General features: G+C 36.9%; 3 protein-coding genes across 5 annotated transcripts; all 3 read right to left on the bottom strand.

Moving 5' to 3' along the window:
• Positions 1-211: 211 nt before the first annotated feature.
• LOC140767011 (uncharacterized) lies at positions 212-5,064 on the bottom strand. Its single transcript, XM_073106745.1, has 3 exons — positions 4,212-5,064; positions 1,777-1,863; positions 212-1,634 (listed from the first exon to the last, which is right to left on the bottom strand). Exons 1-3 carry the CDS (start codon positions 4,560-4,562, stop codon positions 441-443), a joined length of 1,632 nt encoding a protein of 543 aa, XP_072962846.1. The 5' UTR covers positions 4,563-5,064; the 3' UTR covers positions 212-440.
• Positions 5,065-6,297: 1,233 nt separating this feature from the next.
• Positions 6,298-16,448, bottom strand: LOC140766576 (pre-mRNA-processing factor 39-1). 3 transcript variants are annotated; one of them, XM_073105995.1, is made up of 16 exons: positions 16,266-16,448; positions 15,475-15,549; positions 15,124-15,375; positions 14,876-14,982; positions 14,216-14,445; positions 13,434-13,601; positions 12,026-12,386; positions 11,379-11,522; positions 10,246-10,398; positions 10,048-10,164; positions 9,446-9,526; positions 9,203-9,355; positions 8,715-9,005; positions 7,493-7,606; positions 6,891-7,050; positions 6,298-6,697 (listed from the first exon to the last, which is right to left on the bottom strand). In XM_073105995.1, the coding sequence occupies exons 2-15, from the start codon at positions 15,530-15,532 to the stop codon at positions 6,928-6,930; spliced, it is 2,352 nt and encodes a 783-aa protein (XP_072962096.1). In that variant the 5' UTR covers positions 15,533-15,549; positions 16,266-16,448; the 3' UTR covers positions 6,298-6,697; positions 6,891-6,927. The 3 variants fall into 3 exon arrangements, with proteins under 3 accessions (XP_072962096.1, XP_072962095.1, XP_072962098.1); XM_073105994.1 differs by having other exon boundaries at positions 15,124-15,549; XM_073105997.1 differs by lacking the exons at positions 14,216-14,445; positions 14,876-14,982; positions 15,124-15,375; positions 15,475-15,549; positions 16,266-16,448 and adding an exon at positions 13,772-14,211.
• A 674-nt stretch (positions 16,449-17,122) lies between these two features.
• Positions 17,123-18,594, bottom strand: LOC140767267 (uncharacterized). The gene is made up of 2 exons (XM_073107115.1): positions 18,437-18,594; positions 17,123-17,825 (listed from the first exon to the last, which is right to left on the bottom strand). Exon 2 carries the CDS (start codon positions 17,805-17,807, stop codon positions 17,343-17,345), a length of 465 nt encoding a protein of 154 aa, XP_072963216.1. The 5' UTR covers positions 17,808-17,825; positions 18,437-18,594; the 3' UTR covers positions 17,123-17,342.
• Between the last annotated feature and the right edge of the window lie 519 nt (positions 18,595-19,113).

The raw sequence follows: 19,113 nt of genomic DNA, 5'->3' as shown, positions 1-19,113 counted from the left end.
CATTTCAACCCTTACATTTTCACTATTGCAAATCACAACCTCTCTGTTTTGTAAATGAACTAAAAAGCACTTCTGTTACTCGTCACAAATGATGTTACTATGCAATAAACAATTCCATATTTTTATGTCCTTCATTTAAACACTGTTAAATTTAACCTAACAGAAGGTGTTTTTTGCATTTTCCTTAAATCCAAGGTGTGATTCGGGAGAATGCAGAGAAAAATAGTGATCCTTGCATTAGATGTATCAACTTTTGTGTTACATATTTAACTCAACATAGATAAAAAAAAAAAGAACTGCTTTTGGCATCAGCAGAACTGTACAAGAGCTATGTTATTTCCTTCCTTAACAAGACAAATTATGAACTGACATTATCACAGAAGAAAAGAAATGTATTGGTAAGTTGCCGAAAGAAGTTGTTTGCTAATGAGATCACCAACCTACAACTCTGCTAAAGATCCTTTGAAGTCTGGGGCAGCTTCGGCTACTCTCTCCTGGAACGAAGATGGAGGACTATTCGGATGGACCTCTCCTGAATCTGGATTGCTCCTAGATATCGGAGGGTCCAATTGCTGTCCAGTCAATCCCTGGGGATCTGCTACCTGGCCGTGCACCTGAATATTTGGGGTTATTGAATCATTCAACCAACAGCAACCAAGGTCCAAAGCATCCAGGTTAATCTCTTCAGTAGAGGCCTGGCCACAGAAATCCATTTCCTGGCTTGCATTTGTCTGACAAGATAACTGACCGCAGTCTGAAGGTCGAGAAGAAGCACTTGAAGATTGCTCTGGTACCGTGATGTTTCTACAGGAAGTGCCTGTCACTCCCAGTTCGATTTCTAGACTAGCAAGTATATCCTGCCAACTGCTCGTGCTAACATCCACTGGCATCGTTGGTGGGCATTGAGGTTTGTCTGTTGTTACTGGTGCGCATTGAGATTTCTGTAGTGAAGAATCCTGTATCCCAAATGTGCTAATACCAATGGACGTCACTGGTTGTTTCTGATGCCTCTGTGACGTTATTAGTGGACATTCAGATCCCTGTGGTAGATTATTATGAACCCCATCTATGCTGGATTCAACTAACGTTACCGGAGCAGACCGTGATCTTTGTGGTGTTATCTGTGCAGAATGAGATCTCCCTGGTGCAGTTTGGTGCATCTGGCCCTTATTGAAAACACTGAACTGAGATTTGTTGGCATTCAAGCTCATAAGACCAGGTTGAGCAGTCCCAACCCTTTTAAATCTTGCGCGTGAGTACATAAGCTGAGCAGCAAAGGCACCAGTAGCACCTCTTTCTCTCTGGGGGCTCTGTGCTCTCAGATTGAGTGGGTGGGTTTTGCTTGAGTGCTGGGCAATTCTGTGGCCATGTAGAGAGACAAGCAATGGGCGCTGCTGTTGCCTTTGGCTGATTGTATTGGGAGAGGTCCTGTTAGTTGCTGAGCAGGGGCGGAGTACATTTGGTCTGGAAGATCGAAATGGTTGAGAAATTGGAAATGATTTTTTGTCCTTGAAGAACTGCCTCAGTGCTTTCCACTTTCCATCCTTATCTGTAGAATGGCAATGATCATCAAATGAGGCACCATCGCCCCAGTAGGTGCAAGGGGCTTGGCAGTCACATACATAACAGTGGCACTGCATTTACCAAAATCATAACCAATGCACCGTAAATATTTTTCTTGAACAAGTGGCTTAACTTTTAAGTTCCAAGGAAACTAATGAAGGCAAGTCTTTAAGATAAGTTAGGAAAAGCATGCAAAATTATATATAGGCTCACCATGTTACAGTGCTTCTCATGCGACGTAGTTCTGAAGGGGAAGTTAACACATGAATGACGTGGATGAGGGAAGTCCCTACATGCCAACTGCAAAGGGATGAGAAAAGTTTATTCACCAGTAATAACCAGATAAAATCAGTTGCAGCTGCAAGTATAAATAATATAGTTTCTTCCAATTGTTCTAGAGAAACAAATATGGCAAATTTATAGCAATAAGACCTAAAGAGCAAGCTTTAGCAGCCTGTTTTGCATATGTAAAGGAAATTCTCCACTAACTAGGAGCTTTAACATTCAAAGACCACCATGTTTGAGATATAAAATGGACCAAGACCATTATAGAACAGATTTCAATTTCCTTTGAAATGCACATTTCTCTCATTCCATGAGAAACAACATTATAATAAAGAGAGTAAAAACTGTAATTATCCCACATCCATCACGATGTCAAACTAAGCTTGTGTAGAAGCCAATTTTAACAACTTTAAAGAGAGAAAACAGATGGTAGACATTTATACTATCTTACAAGAGAATTAGTCATTAGTTTTGTGTTCTTTTTTTCTTCATAAGAAGTGGAAATGAGTAAGTGAAGAGTTGTGGATTTCTTAAATAAATCTCACACTTCAAGGGTAAAAAAAGAGGAAACAAGTGGCTAAAGAAACAGGCTTATCGACTCAAGGACCCAAGGACAAACAGTCAGTTGGTGGATGGCCTACACCGCATAGGATAAGAATTTTGTGCTTGAACATTTTGCTAAATTATGCTATTTGAGGTTGTTATGTTGGACATCTTACTTTTGGAATGATGATTGGCATCTACTTGCCAATGTTTGCCATTCCAATAAGGCAAGTTAACAATTGTATTAGAATTCTTTTTTCTCGCACATATAAGAACATGAAAATGTTCATCAAGAAACATGATTCCCTATCTTTAGAGATATTAGCATAAAATAATTAGTAACCTTTACAAACAAAAACAGAACGAAAGATCATCGTAAAACAGAATAAGTAAACGCTACATATTACATGATAAGATAGGTCAGGCATCTCAAAAACATAAAATTCTACAAATATTATGAATATTCTCATAATAAGTAAGAATACACTTAAAATCTAATGATGCTACTGAGGAGAAAGCTGCACAATCACGTGAATAATAAGGAAGTGCTGATAATGGAAGAAACACACATTAAGAATTCTACACCTACAAATAATTTAATAACTAATTATCCACTGGAAATGCTATGCAAGAAATATGTTAAAAATTCATGACCCTTCTAGCAATTGACCTACAAGGTCAGAATGTAAACTAATACAACACATCAAACAACGGACCAATAATGGAAAATTGGCAGCCCTTCTCAGGAGCAACTTCAAAAGGGATTTGAACTGGGTATCCAAGATGCATTTTTCACCGTATATTGGTTCATAAGTCTAACATATTTCTCTTTCCTAATTTATGCTCTCGTGATTGTGGAGAGCCAGAGCAAGCGTCGCATGTAGAAGAGATGAAAAGAGAATAGGAAAAGAAAGGACAGAGTGGCTTCGAATTAGTTGAAATTGGCAACATGCCGAATCATTTGGAAGTAAGGAGAAACATGTTTATGGAAAATCTGGGAACACCTCATACTTGTTATGAACAACAACATAAACAACACCCAATGATCAGCTACTACTACGGAAGGAGTAAAGACAGGGACTAGGGAAATTCAGCAAGAGATACAAGAAAGATGTCTCAAAGCCACAAGTTTCAGAGTAATAGGGAACCCATAATGGTACATGGTTTGAGATTGCTAGCAGAACTGCTCAGTGTATTTTGGATAGGAAGCTAATATGATAGCCCATTCCTATAATTTTTTTTTTCTCCCTAGTTACCCTCGTCCTCCTCTTACTTGCGCTGCATCACTCTTAGACTCTTACTCTTAAGAAGAATCCTGTTAATGTCTTCATTCCTTTTCTGTTGAGCGATTGGATTGTTTCTCACTTTCTGTTGCTTAAAAACACAGATAGAAGATCTAAAATCTGGATATCTTCTCTTTTCGGAAGAAGGTCCCATAGTAGTATCATATCAGGCACTTCAACTCAAACTATTGCATACACTAAACAGACATAAGAACTTTCACAGGATATAAGTGAAAACGGACAAACAAGATCATAAATCACGAGAGTAGGCAATGAGAAAATTCCCAGAAGCACGAAAAGAAAGAAGAAGGAACCACTCCTTACATCCGTTTTGGCACCAATTCATACAAGATCAGATCACTAATCATCATGTGAAAACCAAAAGCAAAATACCAAGCGAATTATTTTGCAATTAGCAAAAGAGAACTCACCATGCAGTGGACTAAGGCTAACTAGCAATATCATGGAAAAATAGGAAAAAATAAAAGAAAAAAGAAATGCTAGCAGAAAGAAGATGAAAAAAGAAAGTATCGCTACCTCCCCCTTCTCACCAACTATCTCCAGTTCACCTGAATCATCTCCCCCATCTTTCTTATCACCGATAACCGGAAGTGGATTAGCAGGGTCAGATTCCAGAATTTGACAATCCTCATCAGAATTGTCTTGTTCCCCGCCCTTCGCCGGCGTCACGGGATCAAGATTCTTCTTTTGCACCACCAACGGGGTCGACAGCTCATCCACAACCATAAGATCATCACCTCCCTCTGTGCCTCCACCCACAGGACCAAGAAGGTCACAGAGCCAATCAAAGGAGTCGCCGCTAGGATCCTCCAGATCAAAATCCTCCTCATCCGAGCTAATCTCGACAAAATCACGGCCCGAACCCATAAAGCCCAAGCCTTTAAATACTTACGAAATATATGAATTAAAAAACAAGAGACAAGACATTCCCCCAAATTGCGAAGGATGCAACCGAGCACCAAAAAGACCCGCAATTTGGTAACCGCTCCTCTGGAACCGAATTGGGTATTGAAGAAATCCGTTCTAGAATGCTGGGAATGCCACAAACCAGTCTTGTCGATCAACAAAGAAGAAACCCAGACAGGAAAAACAAAACAAAAAGGAGCAAGAAACTGATAATTCGCTGCGGTTGACAGTAGAAAACTGAGTACAAGTAGAAATACAGAAGTTAAGACGATTCACAAGCTTAACTCGGCCTGATCTCAAACAAACAAACAAACATCTTTCTCTCTAATTTCATCGTAGATATTTACGCGAGAGCAGAGAAAAGCCACAAAAGGAGGCCAGGCGGAAGAAAGAAGTAGAGATGATGGGCAGCAGCGCTCTCGTATCCGACTTCTCTTTTTCTTTCTATCTTTTTCCTCCTACTAAAACCTTTTCCTTTTCTTGTTCTTTTCTAACATTTAATTAAACACACGCTAAAAAGTACATATCATAACATATATATAATAATAATAATAATAATAATAATAATAATAATAATAATAATGTACATTTAATTGATGACCCTTAGGGTTTGACCATGACCTGAGCGGTGGGTCCGGCTAAGGGAGGTTTCAGTCTTCTCGAAGAAGTAGAAAATAAAAATTCTAGAAAAAAACTCTACCTTGGCTTTTATTATCTTATTAGACAGATATCTATCAATCAAACCCTATGTTTGGCTTTTATTGTCTCAAAAGACTTCTCCCACTCACCACCTCTTACATAGATAGCATGTTAGTGGGCAATTTTACTGAAACTTTCTTTTATATATTATAAATATTTTCTATTCCTCTCGCATTTTTATATTAACTTTGAACTCAGTGTTTTTGGGACAATAGAAACATATGATAACTACCTGCATGGTAAGTTATTAATGATAATAAAAGCATAACATAGAATGTTTTTTTTTAATATATTTCCCCCAAAAAAGAGATCCCAAGTATTTCTCATTTCAAAAACCAGAATTAAGATTAGTTCAACCTTATGAACTCCTCAATTCCTCCATTCAATTTGAGTTGAGTTATGGACCAATATTGTTATACTCATTTTGTATAGTTATATGAGAGAAATTATACTAGTATAAATTATTACAGTGTGTCATAATTATACTTAATATGACACAAAATTATAAATAATAATCTAGCAAATAATTAAACACACCAGAGGAGATAAGAGAAAGAAAAAAGAGAGTAATTAAGGTGATGTGTTTTCAAAAGTAAAAATATAATAATAAACATAAAGATATTTAGATAAAAATAGGATAGATTAATAAACGAATATTAAAGGTCATTTGCATTGAAAAAAAAAATAAAAAAGCCTTTTAGTTTTCCTTCCTATATAGCATCTTTTGTATAAATTATGGACATTTCATTATAAAAATAATTAAATTTAACAAACAAAATAAATGCATTCAATTTTAAGAGCCCAATCTTACGATTACTAAAACCCAAAAACCTTTTTATGCAAATAACCCCCAATTTTAGTCTTCTTAAAATTCTTATTAAACAAAGAACAAAAGTTTTAATCGTCTTAATTTCTTTGCAGCAAACTAATATACTACTAGCATCGCAGCACCAAATTAATATAAGGAAAAAATAGGACACCAGAGAAACAGCCTCCGTATCTGAAATTTTGGTACCCTTGTCAAACAACTCAAGCTATTACAAGGCTAAGTCGAATCGTTCTTCTCATATTCATGAATGATACATCCATATATTCAAGATCCTGCACAAAATTCCATCAGAGGTGTAAATAAACTAAATAAGGCAGAATCAGCAATCTTTGGTCAAGCGTTCTTCTCCTAAAACAGCATAAGATTAAGCCAAGAGCCCATCACCATCTAAGGAGAGCTAATTCTCGCCAAACACATCAACGTGAAAATTACACTAGGTAATGCAACAGGATCTTCATGCCATAATAGCTAAGGCCTAATCATGCCACCGCCGCCTCCGTTGCATCCCAGCAAGAAAGAAGGTTAGCAGGCATCTCTGCAATATTGAGCGTTGCTTCAATTAGGCTTCCTGCCAGAAAATAACGTGATATCTTCGGTTAACTATATTGAAGGTCATAAACTTGAGCAGAAAATCTGTATCAACCCCACACCACCATCTCATCAAATTAGAACTCAGAAGAGTGTTTGTGTCTCCTGATGTCCTTTGAGAACTTCATCTGCAATATAATCAAAGCATACAATGAAGAGAGAAGAAAAATAACCTGGTAGCAGGAGTTGTTTGGAAGAACCAAGGCCAATTCAATAATAGCTGCCATAATATTGTTGAGGAGCTGGTGCAGGTTGCTGAGGGAATGCCGCTACCGGTACTGCTGCTGCTGCTGCTGCAGTTGCTGGTTGGGCATAACTTTGTTGTGGATAAGCCTGAAGCGTCCCGTGAAGAGAATAAGAATGGTACATCATATTAATATCTTCATCACTACATACCTTACTGACTCTTAACAAATCACCTTTTCATGTAATATAAGAAAAAGAATATAATAATATCCAGGAAGAGAAGCAAAAGAAACTAAAGCACATATGGGTTGTAAGTCATGCACAGCATGAAGCAAATAGAAACAACCAACATATCCCCTGAAGTAGGAAAAATATCAGCCTTGCCAAATTAGAATTCAGTTGCAGATCTTGCGCAGATGTCGGTTATTATTAAAGATAATATATGGAAGAGTGCCAGCATTTTTAGATGTCAATACCACTCTGACAGTGTTAATAATATGATCAATCAACAGAAGTTGCAAGTGTGTTAATTCAATCACTCGACATAGATATGTGTCTCCTACTTAACTTTTAACTGCAAGACCGTTACCTGAGCTGGGTATGTTGTTGGATAAGCACCGTAAGCAGCACCCTGAGTAGCTGCTGACTGAGGCACTTGTTGATGACCATAATTAGCATAGCCGCTATATGCAGCATATCCAGCCTGAAATTCAAAACTAGTATCACATTGAGTATTAAGAGAAAGCAAGCAAATACTGCTCACAAGATAGAGAATCATGGGCATGGCAATGCATGTAGAAAAAAAAAATTTAACAATTTGGAACTCTTTATACCATCAGAATTTATTCAATGACAAATAATTTAACAGTGATACCACAAAAACAGCTACACTATTAACAAGAAAAAACAGCAATTATACAATAGCAAAACTCTCTTTAAATAGCAAACAGTTTTGCATTAAACACTTCATGTTAATTGTTATTATCATATTTGAAGCATGGTTTTGAAAGACATTTTTGATGGCTGCCTTGACAGTCTGGGACCGGTAGTAAGCTAGAGAAAGAGAGAGAAATGCCAAGTGCTCTCTCTCTCTCTCTCTCTCTCTCTCTCTCTCTCTCTCTCTCTCTCTCTCTATATATATATATATATATATATATATAATGAAATGCACATAATTTATTTATATATATATATGAGCTATTTGCTGAAAGAAGCCCTTAGATTTCAGTAATAGCAAGATTTAGCTCTTGAAACTAAATATGTTTATTTTTTATAACTAGATGCACACTTTTTTTATAATGAAATGCACATAATTTACATAAAAAATGCACACAAAGACCTATTTTGGCTATTTTGAAAATCAAAGGGTTTTTTAGTACAAATGCCCCATGTATATAAAGAAACATGTGCGTATATATATATATAGTTAATTTGTGATTTTGTGTAGTTATGGTTGTAAATTACTATTAATAATGTTACATATGTTATACTAATATATATTATATATGTATAATATATAATTATTTTTTATATATTAAGAATGTTAGACAGTCTCGGCACCGATCTTGGCACCCACCTTCCACCTTAGTGCTATACGGTAGAGTGACCGTCTACAATCCATGGCCGCCTTTCAAAAGATTGATTAAAGAGATACTAGATCAAATTCAACAAACAAACATTTGTACATATTCATAATATCAATGATCTTAGTAGTAGAACTAAGAATGTCATTTTATTTGTCATAAGAGTACATACCAAAGAAACAAATAATTACTTATATATATATATATATATATCTAAAGGTTATCTACCTGTGGTGGATAGCCAGTGTTCCACTGTTGTCCCTGTGCTTGCGAAGTTGGAGGCCAAACTGGGGCCTTTTGTCCATAACCACCAGGCCATTGGCTCTGGGAATTTGGGTATGCTCCCATAACTGACTGCCCTGGATCTCCGGTCTTAGCCATTTTGCTTCTGTCCGAAGCGACACAATCATCAGCACTCCGTTTCTTTGATACTAGCATACTCTTCTGACGTAGAAAAAGCATTGCATGTCGATTGCTAGCCTTTTTGATTGACTGTGCATCTCCAAATAGATCCAGAAACTGAAAATGAAGTTGCAATCTAAATTAATAGAAAGAGAATGTGCATTACCTTTATCTACAGATGACGGCCAGATGCAGGAACTAATAATCTTTTACACATTGGAACACAAACTAAAAATACCAATATTTACTAGCTGCTCCTAAGATAACTTGTAAAGCTTCATAGGCAAGCTCAATTGGATCACTGACAATTTTACCTCCAAAAAGATGCAAGATATCTCTTCTCTATCACTTGTGCTTGCCATCAGGTTAGTATTTTCAGGATCAGGTGTGACGAACTTCTCCACCAATGGATCTAAATACTCGACACGCTTTGGAGATGGATATATTGACTCCAAGAAAATTATAGCCTGCAAGCACCAAATAACAAGTTGAGCAACAGACAGCTAGAGAAACATAAAGGAAAGGAATTTGTCAGCTGAATTTAAGGTGAGAGAAACCTCAAGAATAGGTCTCGACAATTGTATCTGCCCAAGAGATCCAGCTAAAATTTCCCTTGCCTTTTCTACATTACCAGCAACCTGTCGGAAAGTTCCAAAAAAAAGAACCAAGCCATCAAAACTTCATAACTTGAAGCACCCAAGAGGCTTAGGCAAACTAGAATTGAAAGTAGACAATGGACAACAGCAAATTTATTTTGTCAATATAGCATTGCCTACTCCTTGTACAGTTTATCAGTTATTGCAAATAGGGATCAAATAATTCAATTCTGAAATTAGTTCATAGTTATTACAATTTATATTCAAAGCAAGACCTGTTTTCCGAAACATTGATACACAATAATACATGCAGTACTATGATGAAGTAAAATATGAATAATCCGGTCAAATATATTTTAAACTATTTCAAAGTTATTTCCCATATCAGGAAGCTTTATAATATTATAGAAATCCTTCAAATCCAGAAAAATCATGCAGATAAGCTTTTCAAAACATAAACATGGTAATTCATATATTTAGTATCAGTCAAAATATAGTCTCCTACTAAGATGATCATCGAGTGAAGTATCAAATTTGTGTATATAGTAAAGTCAATATCCTACCAAATGCAGAAAGCGTGCGTATTGAACAACTAACATAGACAAAAGCTGGCTATGCTGTTTTTCCTGCTCAGCAGCAATAGCTTTTTCATAAATAGAGAAAGCAGCTTCTTTTTCCCCCTGCAAAAATACAAGAATGCTAAAAAAACACTTCAAGCATATTTGCTAGGAAAAAATTTTGGAGCTCATATTGAATGGTACCAAACGATATTCCATGTTTGCATGCTTTACAAAGGCTTCTAGTAGACCAGGAGATATTTCTGAGTAAAGAAGCTGGTACTCAGCACGAGCCCCTGAAACATCTCCACTGAGCTCCTTAAATTGGGCAGAGAAAAGGTGAATCTCTGGCTGTTTCTGTTTTTCAAAAAAGAACAAATTAATGTAACCTGTAAACAAAGTGAAGGAAAAATCAAGTAGCATAACACAGTCAAAGATGTAACATGGGAATTTTCAGATTGTTTCAAATTATCCTTGACGGGATTTTCATAAAAAAACAGAGAAGATAATAACCTCACCTTAAGGACCTTAAGCAATAAAAAGGATCAGAAGTTGGAATATGCTTTCAGGACATATTATTATATAGAGTTACACTAAGACTGTAAATTGTGAAATTCACATGAGTATTTTTGGCAACATTTCATATTAAGACACTGTAATTTGTAAGCACATTTTAGAGAGTAACATTATGTGGATTCCTATGGAATATTCTCATTAGCTGCTGACGGTTGTACATGACTAGATCACAATCATAATGGAGCTTTGTATCTTTGTGGGGGGTGCTCACCCCTTTGGTAATGCAAAGGCTTTCTTTTTTTCTTTGAAAAAAGACTAGATCACAATCTGTATTCACAGTGTGCAACAACTCATAACGATAACCATGGCTGACATGTAAAGTTTGAAAGAAATATTTTCTTCTTTATATCATCTTTAAGTACAAATGAAGATACATCGCCATCAGCAAGCTATGAAACAAGCCATGGGAGAAGAAAAGAAAGGTATGATTACCATAGCTTAAGAAATAAAAATGCAACCTAGTTTTCTTGTCATTCAAAGCAAAATATTGAAAACTAAGCTTAAGCCCTTAAAAAAATATTTCTGATTCTTTATAGTCATTCATAGTATTCTTGTCATTTAATTTTATTCCATGTACAAACAAGATTTTGAATGGCCAAACCCAAAATATTGACGTTAATCAAAATCACTAAGTCTTGGGCTACTAACTCGTTTCCTATTTTATGTAGCAAAATATAATATTATATGGAAATGTAATTAGCATATTACTCATAAAGGCAACCTACATAATTTGCTCATCTTAGAAGTTAGAATCAACAAACCTTCACAAAGACTTGAGTGGCTCGAGCAAGAGCATTATTGGCAAGCTCCATGCTTCCACTAGCTTCCATACATAAGACATAACGAATCCAGAACTCCGGATAGTTGGCACAAGCAATTAGACATCTTTCATACAATTTCACCACCTGAAACAGCATTAAGTAATATGAGAGAAAAAGACAAGGAAATGAAAAAAGAATTAACTTAACTTATAGAAAAAAAAATTGATACTGCAATAAAGAGAAGTTCACAAGGAGTACTCCATTAGCTGATCAGGAGGCCCCTCAATATGAAAGGAGGGACCATCCTTCCCTGATAGATAGATGATTAAGTGGCTAAGCAATAAGCAAACACCTGCATATATGAGATCCGAATTTCAAAAAACAGGATGAACCCAGAACGTCCACTGACAAATGAGGGTTTGAAGTACTTAGCCTCATAGAAAGCAAACAATTAGTCGACGCTCAATCCTCAGTTCAATATCCCATTTTCTAAGGTAGCTTCGTCGAACATACTAGCCATTAAAGCAATTAATGCAGCCAATATGACTGAACTGTAAGTTCATAATCATTTCCAAGCAGAACTGGAAAAACATTAACAAATTTCAAAGCTATAAAATCAATCTCCCAAAATGAACTCAATTGTGTACCTTATTGAAGTCATCTCCTCTCTCGATAAAATCAAGATAGTTGTGCCAGTTTTCAAGTTCTGGATCATCAAGAGGCCTGACATGAAAGTATGGTCTTCTAATAGCTGTTTCAAAACCAACAATCTTAGAGTCGTACTCTTTAGCTTTCTTATACATCTCTTCCCTAATTGCAATATACTTCTCCAACTCCTCTGCTTCTGTTAATCCTGCACTTACAAGTTTAGGATCTTGTTCCACACCATCTGGATGAACTTCGCCCTCAAGACCTTGACCACCAGCCTCACCGGAAGCAGATAACATAGCAGCTTCCTCGGCAGTCCGTATTTCAGATAAAGGTCGACTAAGAGCCAACTCCTTGAAGCTGAAATGCAAAGAGAAACACAATGACATAAGAAAATCCCATAGAATTATCTGAACAGTTCCAAGAGTTGTTATTTTATAATATAAAGGAAACCAAGCATTGCCTGGTTATTTGTGTTAGTATATTCGGTCATTGTGCAAGAACTATGAAGGACTAGATTAGTAGCATTCAAGGTTTGAAATATCAGAATTGGTTGGCCAAAAAAGCGAATATGTATCGGCCTCAAAAATTCTTTTAAAATACCACAAAAAAAATCTTATTTTTTTTAAAAATTGATGGAAAATATAAATATAAATTGCAAGTCTAAAAACAAATCACTTTCTATCTTTACCTCTCACAATACTCACTCTATCTATCTCCCCCAATCTCTCTCTCTCTCTCCCTCCCTCTCTCTCTCTCTCTCTCTCTCTCTCTCTCTTCTCCTCATGGCCCCTCTTCCTCTATCTGCTGCTGCACAACAAAGAGGATGAAAGAAGAGGGAGTGTGAAAGAGAAGTGGGGAGGTGACTGGAGAGAGAGAGTAGAAATGGAAGAAAAAACCAACAAAATCAAAAAGAAATAAAAAGGGGAGGGCGTTGGAGTGCAGCGTCAAAGGAGGAGCTTGCTAGACTTCTATTTTGACAGATCGGCACTAGAAAACTTTGCTAGAGGAGCTCATTGAGAGATGCGGTGCACCTCATACTCTCCGATCCATGGGTGTTTTGTGCTGATCTGACCTAAATGGGTCAGACAAGGACCGGGTTTTGGTCAATCTGGCCAACACCGACCCAAAACCAATCATATCGAGGTAGGATTGGGATTGGCTGAATCTAAAAACTTTGGTAGCATTTATATAGTTGAAAGAATGAAATTTTCATTTTGATAACAGGATCCTCCCAACTCATTTGGATCTGTAGAAAACAATGGAAAGGGTAGTTTTTGAATAATGATCTAAAATAGATAGTCTTATAGCATAAGAAAATAAAGATTCAGATAATAACATGGTTCAATGGCCACAGTAGAAGTCCAAAGCATCAAATTAGACAAGAGCTAATGGAAAGAAAATTACCAATTAAAATAGCGATCAAGCTGTTGTATAGGATGCTCCAACAGTCTTGTATAAATCATTGCCAGATGACTCCATGCATGTTGGGACTCTTCATACCTAATGTACTCATCCCACAATAGGTCTGAATGATAATCTGTTCCGACATATGCTAAACCTCGTTCAAATAGACTGAAGGGCAAAAAAATATGGAAAGAAGTTATTGTACATGTGAAAAATTTGCAAGCACTCTCCTAAATTAAGAGATAAATTGGAGATTCAGAAAGCTAATATTGAGAAGACTTCTTTTTTTTGGACAGCAGACCATACTTCCAAAATTGGCACGAATTCACTGCATTTACCTTCCAGAAAATATCACATCATGGAATGGAGGAGAGCAAAAGGGCCACCTTAGCCCATAATTGAGCATGACCTCCAGAGCAGCATTTGGATTAATGGTGCACCCATGATAGCCCCAGGAGTATCAAAGTAAAAGTAGCAGTACCTCAAGAACTATAAGACTACTAGACATACCTTTCAATGACAGAAAAAGATGTACAGCAAGGCTAAAATTATGAGAAGTAATCCTAAAATATTAGATAGAACTACACTAAACACACCAACACAATGGTCAGCACATTAGAAAAGAGTTTCTAAAGTGCATCCCATCAAACCTGCACTCCATGCATATGGCTATCACTGTCCATGCATGCCAAAATAAGGTTAGAACTTACAGAACTTATAAGATTGCAAATGAAGTCCAGAGGAAGTATCACAGAAAACAAACATGAATGTCCAATAGTTACCTTCTGATGGTATCTGGATCTTCATAAGTTGATATTGCAAACTGACAATAATTAACCCAAATTTCCACAGAATAGGTAACTGCTAGAACAGCTCGTTCATACACCTCCACAACCTTGTCCACACTATCAAGACGCCCTTCATGATCAGCATATTTCTTCCAGTAGCCAAAACAAAGAGGAAATTCGGCCAAAAATGCATCATAGACTTTCCGAATTTTCAGGATGTTGTTCTACAAAGAAGATGCAACAAGCTGTTAACACAAGCCAACTAAAAAAACATATTATTAGAAAGCCAAAACTGATTGTCCATTATTGAGTACTAAATTAGCACTATATAGACAATAACCAACAACTGAGTTTCGAAGAATCAGAGTTCAGATGTCATTGTTTCTGCATACAATGAGAGTGCTACATTAGATCCCAAAATCTATGGGTATCTTCACCAAGCAGTCCGGCCTGTCTTTTCTCATCTTAAAGCAAGAAAATCATTTTCATTGCACAGAAGCTACAAAGCAAGTTACAGTTTCCAGTGCATTTGGAGAGCCAAATGTTGGTCACAATAATATAGCAAAATGATTAATATTATGTTCATTCAAAAGTACCTAGGTTCTGAAATGAATGTTAAACTAGTTAAATTAGAAGATGAAAACTAAATCATACCTCTGCAACTTTCTCTGTCTCTTCAATAAGGGCTGTCCAAGCATTGAAGTCCAAACAATTTACTCTAACAATATTCCACAACCTATCTTCTTCAGCAGAATACACCACTATAAAGTCAAACAAATATAACATCAGATGTCACACCAAAACTGGCATGCCCTAGCACACTTAAAAAAAAAGAACTCTATAAAATTTAAGTCGACAAGAACACAAAAAAGCTATATTTCAAGGGAATGAACTTGAAATACCATCCTCATATGGTTGCCCAATAACTGGTCCACTAGCATCATTTGGTTGACTTCCATTCTCCATAGTGCCTGTAGATTGATAACTTTCCATCTCACCAGCAATTCCATTCAAAGAACTGTAGTTATCCTGGTATGTAGAGAGACCAGCCGCATTTTCATGACTGACAATGTTTTCACTAGCTGCCATAGGCTCATCATCACGTTTAGGTTCACCAGCCACACCATATGTTGCATCAGAATTGGAGCTATCCACTGGAGCATAAACAACAGATGAAGAAGCAGCAGGATCAGCCTCTCTACCATTGGAGACAGTGTCTTGATTAGTAGTAGTATATTCTGCAGGAAATTGACCTGCTGAAGGATACTCCATAGCAGCAGCTTGTACATTCATAGATTGAGTATCTTCCATTATTCTTGGATAGCCAACTGTGCAAAAGATAAATATAAGATACCAGGGGCTTAATTTACAAGAGTAAAACTGAAGTGAACTCCGAAGATAGATAACTTTAACAGAATTATCCATATATGCCAACAGAGCCCAAATATAAGTTGCGTATAGCTTTCAGCTACAAGACTAAGGTCATTCTCGAGCTACAGAAACCTTCCACCATGTACAGAAAACTCAACTAAGAAAAAGAGATTCAATGATAGAAGTAGAAACGAAATTATGCAGGCAATAATTCAAGTCAGTTAGTGACAACAGCAGAGTACTGTCCATTATTTGCACGGCGAAGATTCTTTGAACAAATTCACTCCTCTTAGGCCAGAATCAGTCGGAAAGATAACTTCGGAAAACCGAGAAAATAGAAACTATTCAATCGCTCATTAAGTGAAAAGAAAGTAAAATTTTGAACGGAAACAAGAATGACGCCCTCATAACCAGAGATCTATTGGGAAAAAATCCCCTCTTAAGTATCTCTCATATATTCCTAGACAATTACACTAAAATAAATGAAATAACAATCAGAATAGCAGAATCTAGCAATATCAAGGTACTATATGAAAGCTTTAGCCAGACGAGAACACATAATTGAAGATCAAAATTTGACCGGAGGGCATTAATGATCCAAAAGTTGTAACTATACAGCTACTATATGATGCTATACTTCAAAACCCTGGCCAGACTAGTAGAGAAAGAGTACCAGATCGAGGGAAGAGCGGCGAACAGTGATCCCGGCGGTATAGAGAGGAAGCGGAGCGGCGATTGCTTGAAAGAGAAGCAGCGAGAAAGAGGGGAGATGGAGGGAGACGGTGGAATTGGTGGGAGGAGTACCGAGGGGCGAGGGGTTAGGGTTAGGGTTAGGCTTGTCAGGGGTAATAGGAACCAGGACAAAGGCACGTGCGAAGCCGTATGTTCCAGAAATATTACGAGTTCCGGGTCGAATAGGTAGTAAAACTGAGTCCGGATCCATTTAACTCCGATCGAATTCGGATCCAAGTCGCATGTTTAATTGGATCTGGGTCGAATAATCCACAAAGATGATCTTATCTTTTAAAATTTTGAGTTACGATTTTAACCAAGAGGTACGTTTAGTTTGAAAGTATCCAAAAAACTATTCAAAACTAATCAATGTTTAAATAGTATAAATCAAATAGAAATGCTAGAAGGGTACACACATAATATTAAATCTAGGGGAATATACGAATAAAAGATGTAAACTGCTGCCAATATATATATATATATATATATATATATATCAAAAAATTCTTAAAAGTATAGATCAATCAACTTTCGAGAGCCAATTTAGGTGTTAATCTTTCATCTTTTATACGATTCAATGTTAGACCCAAAATGTTATCATTTTACTTGTTTGCTGCTGGTTTTGCATCAATTGCCTAATGCCAAGAGATAATTCCACTCTTGAAACATCTGTGTGTACTTCTTGCTTTCATTTGTTTAAGATTGAAATAATATTGTCATAATAAATCAAGAATCATCAATTTACAAATTTTAGTTTTATCGTATTAAACTATTAATCCTTTCGTTTAAGAAAAGATAAGCAAGTAAATGTTATGTTATTCAGAGAACTTCAAAGGAAATTGACATGAAAGAGAGCAATAAAGATAAGTCACAGTAATTCTCAACTGACAATAATTAGACACATCCTTCTTTCATTCTCCATCAGGCAGAAGGTAGAAACTCTCGAGTACGACATTTGATTAGAAGACAACTCTCGCATAGATATGATTATGATGAAAACAAACTCTAAGAGCACAACTCAAAGATCTTTAACAACCTGGATGCCCATAGAATTAGCGGTGCCGATGATCGACTTGCATATGGCCTCAATAGACATATGCTTGCTGAAGGGGTCTGACTGCTTCACCTTTGCGATCTCGTAAACATGACGGAGTGTGATAGAGGACACGACCGTGTGTCCTGGCCGGCTGCTGCCCGACTCAATCCCCGCAGCTTTCTTAAGAAACCATGTAACGGTGGGCGACTTGACGGTGAACTCAAAAGTATTGTCCTTGTATGCCGTTATTGTAACTGCCATTGGCATGTCCGGCTTGTACTTTTGAGTCCTTGCATTGAAGTCTTTGCAAAATGCCATCAGATTAAGCCGGTACTGACCCAATGCTGGACCAACTGGCGGGGCCGGTCGGGCTGCGCCAGCCGGCACAGTAAGCCTGATCGTAGCTGCAATTGGTCTCCGAGCCACAACATCTTTCAGTGTAGCCATGGGACTGATCTAGGAAAGCTGCATTCAATTGTTCAATGAAGTTACGATATGAAACGCATGAAAAAAAAAAGGCCCATATGGAAATTCGTTTTCCATTAAACTTAGAAAAGTACCCAAAAAAATATCGAAATCAGAATCACTTTTATGATTTATTTCTGCTTTCTGAGTTTTTAAGGATGAAGTATATAATTGTATCAAATGCTTCAATGGCATCTACATAGAAGAGGCTTTTCAACGAACAGTTGATAAGCATGCCCGAGAGAGAGAGAGAGAGATCACCTGGAATGCCATTGGAAATACCGACAAACTACTGAGAACCTAGAAACTGTTCAATCTCTCAATGAGTGAAAAGAAAGAATAATTTTAAAAGAAAGAAGAATGACGCACTCACAAATAGAGATCTGTTGGGAAAAATGTCCCTTTTTCAAGTACATCTCCTATGTTCTTATACAATTACACCAAAAAAACAAAGGAGCAGCACATATAGCAGAATCTAACAATGTCAAGATAATATACGATTCAAGCCATATCCAGAGGAGAACACATCATCCAATAGTTGCAACTTTTGAACAACTAAATGATGCTATACTTCAAAACCCTAGCGAAAAAATATAGTAGAGAAATGATACCAGATAGAGTGAAGAGCAGCGAACCGTGATCCCCGCGGTAGAGAGGAAGATACGAGCGGCGTCTGCTGTGAAAGAGAAATGGCGAGAAAGAGGGGAAATGGAGGGAGACGATGGACTTCGTATTCTTCGTTGCTCTTTGGAGAGAGCGCAAGGTTTAGGGTTAGCCCGAACATAGGAGTCCCGGATCCCCACCCGAATCCGCTAAACAGTCAGATAGTTAGTTTTGATATTGATATTGAGTTCGGATCCTATTATCAGATATCCGTTGTATCAATATTTGGGAAAATTTCAGAGTCGATTCGAATTAGAATTTAGTTACACTATTTACATTCTTTTTCTTATGTTTAGATAGATAATCTAAAATAATTAATGGACGAACAGCAGATATTTATTTATAAGGTACTAGATAATTAATTATTTTCTTTTCGTTTTGGAATTTAGGAGCTCTTATCTGGACAAGATCTTGAATAGGGAGCAGAGTTTCTCTTCATCTGCTAGGATACTGATGTATTTTCACGCTATTTTTCAGGTAATATATTACCTTTTGATTATAAGATGACAAAAGAAAAGGAAATAACACGTGCGACATTCATATAAGAAGCTCGTGCAGCCCAAAAGAATAGTAGCAAAAGTAGGTACAGCGTTCAGATCCATTGCCAGAGAAAAGATTGTTACCA

This window comes from Typha angustifolia, chromosome 9 (assembly GCF_048772165.1).
Source record: "Typha angustifolia cultivar Huaian chromosome 9, ASM4877216v1, whole genome shotgun sequence".
In the NCBI taxonomy this organism is placed as follows: Eukaryota; Viridiplantae; Streptophyta; class Magnoliopsida; order Poales; family Typhaceae; genus Typha; species Typha angustifolia.
Note: the sequence above shows the minus strand (reverse complement) of the source record. Positions and strands in the feature narration are given on the sequence as shown.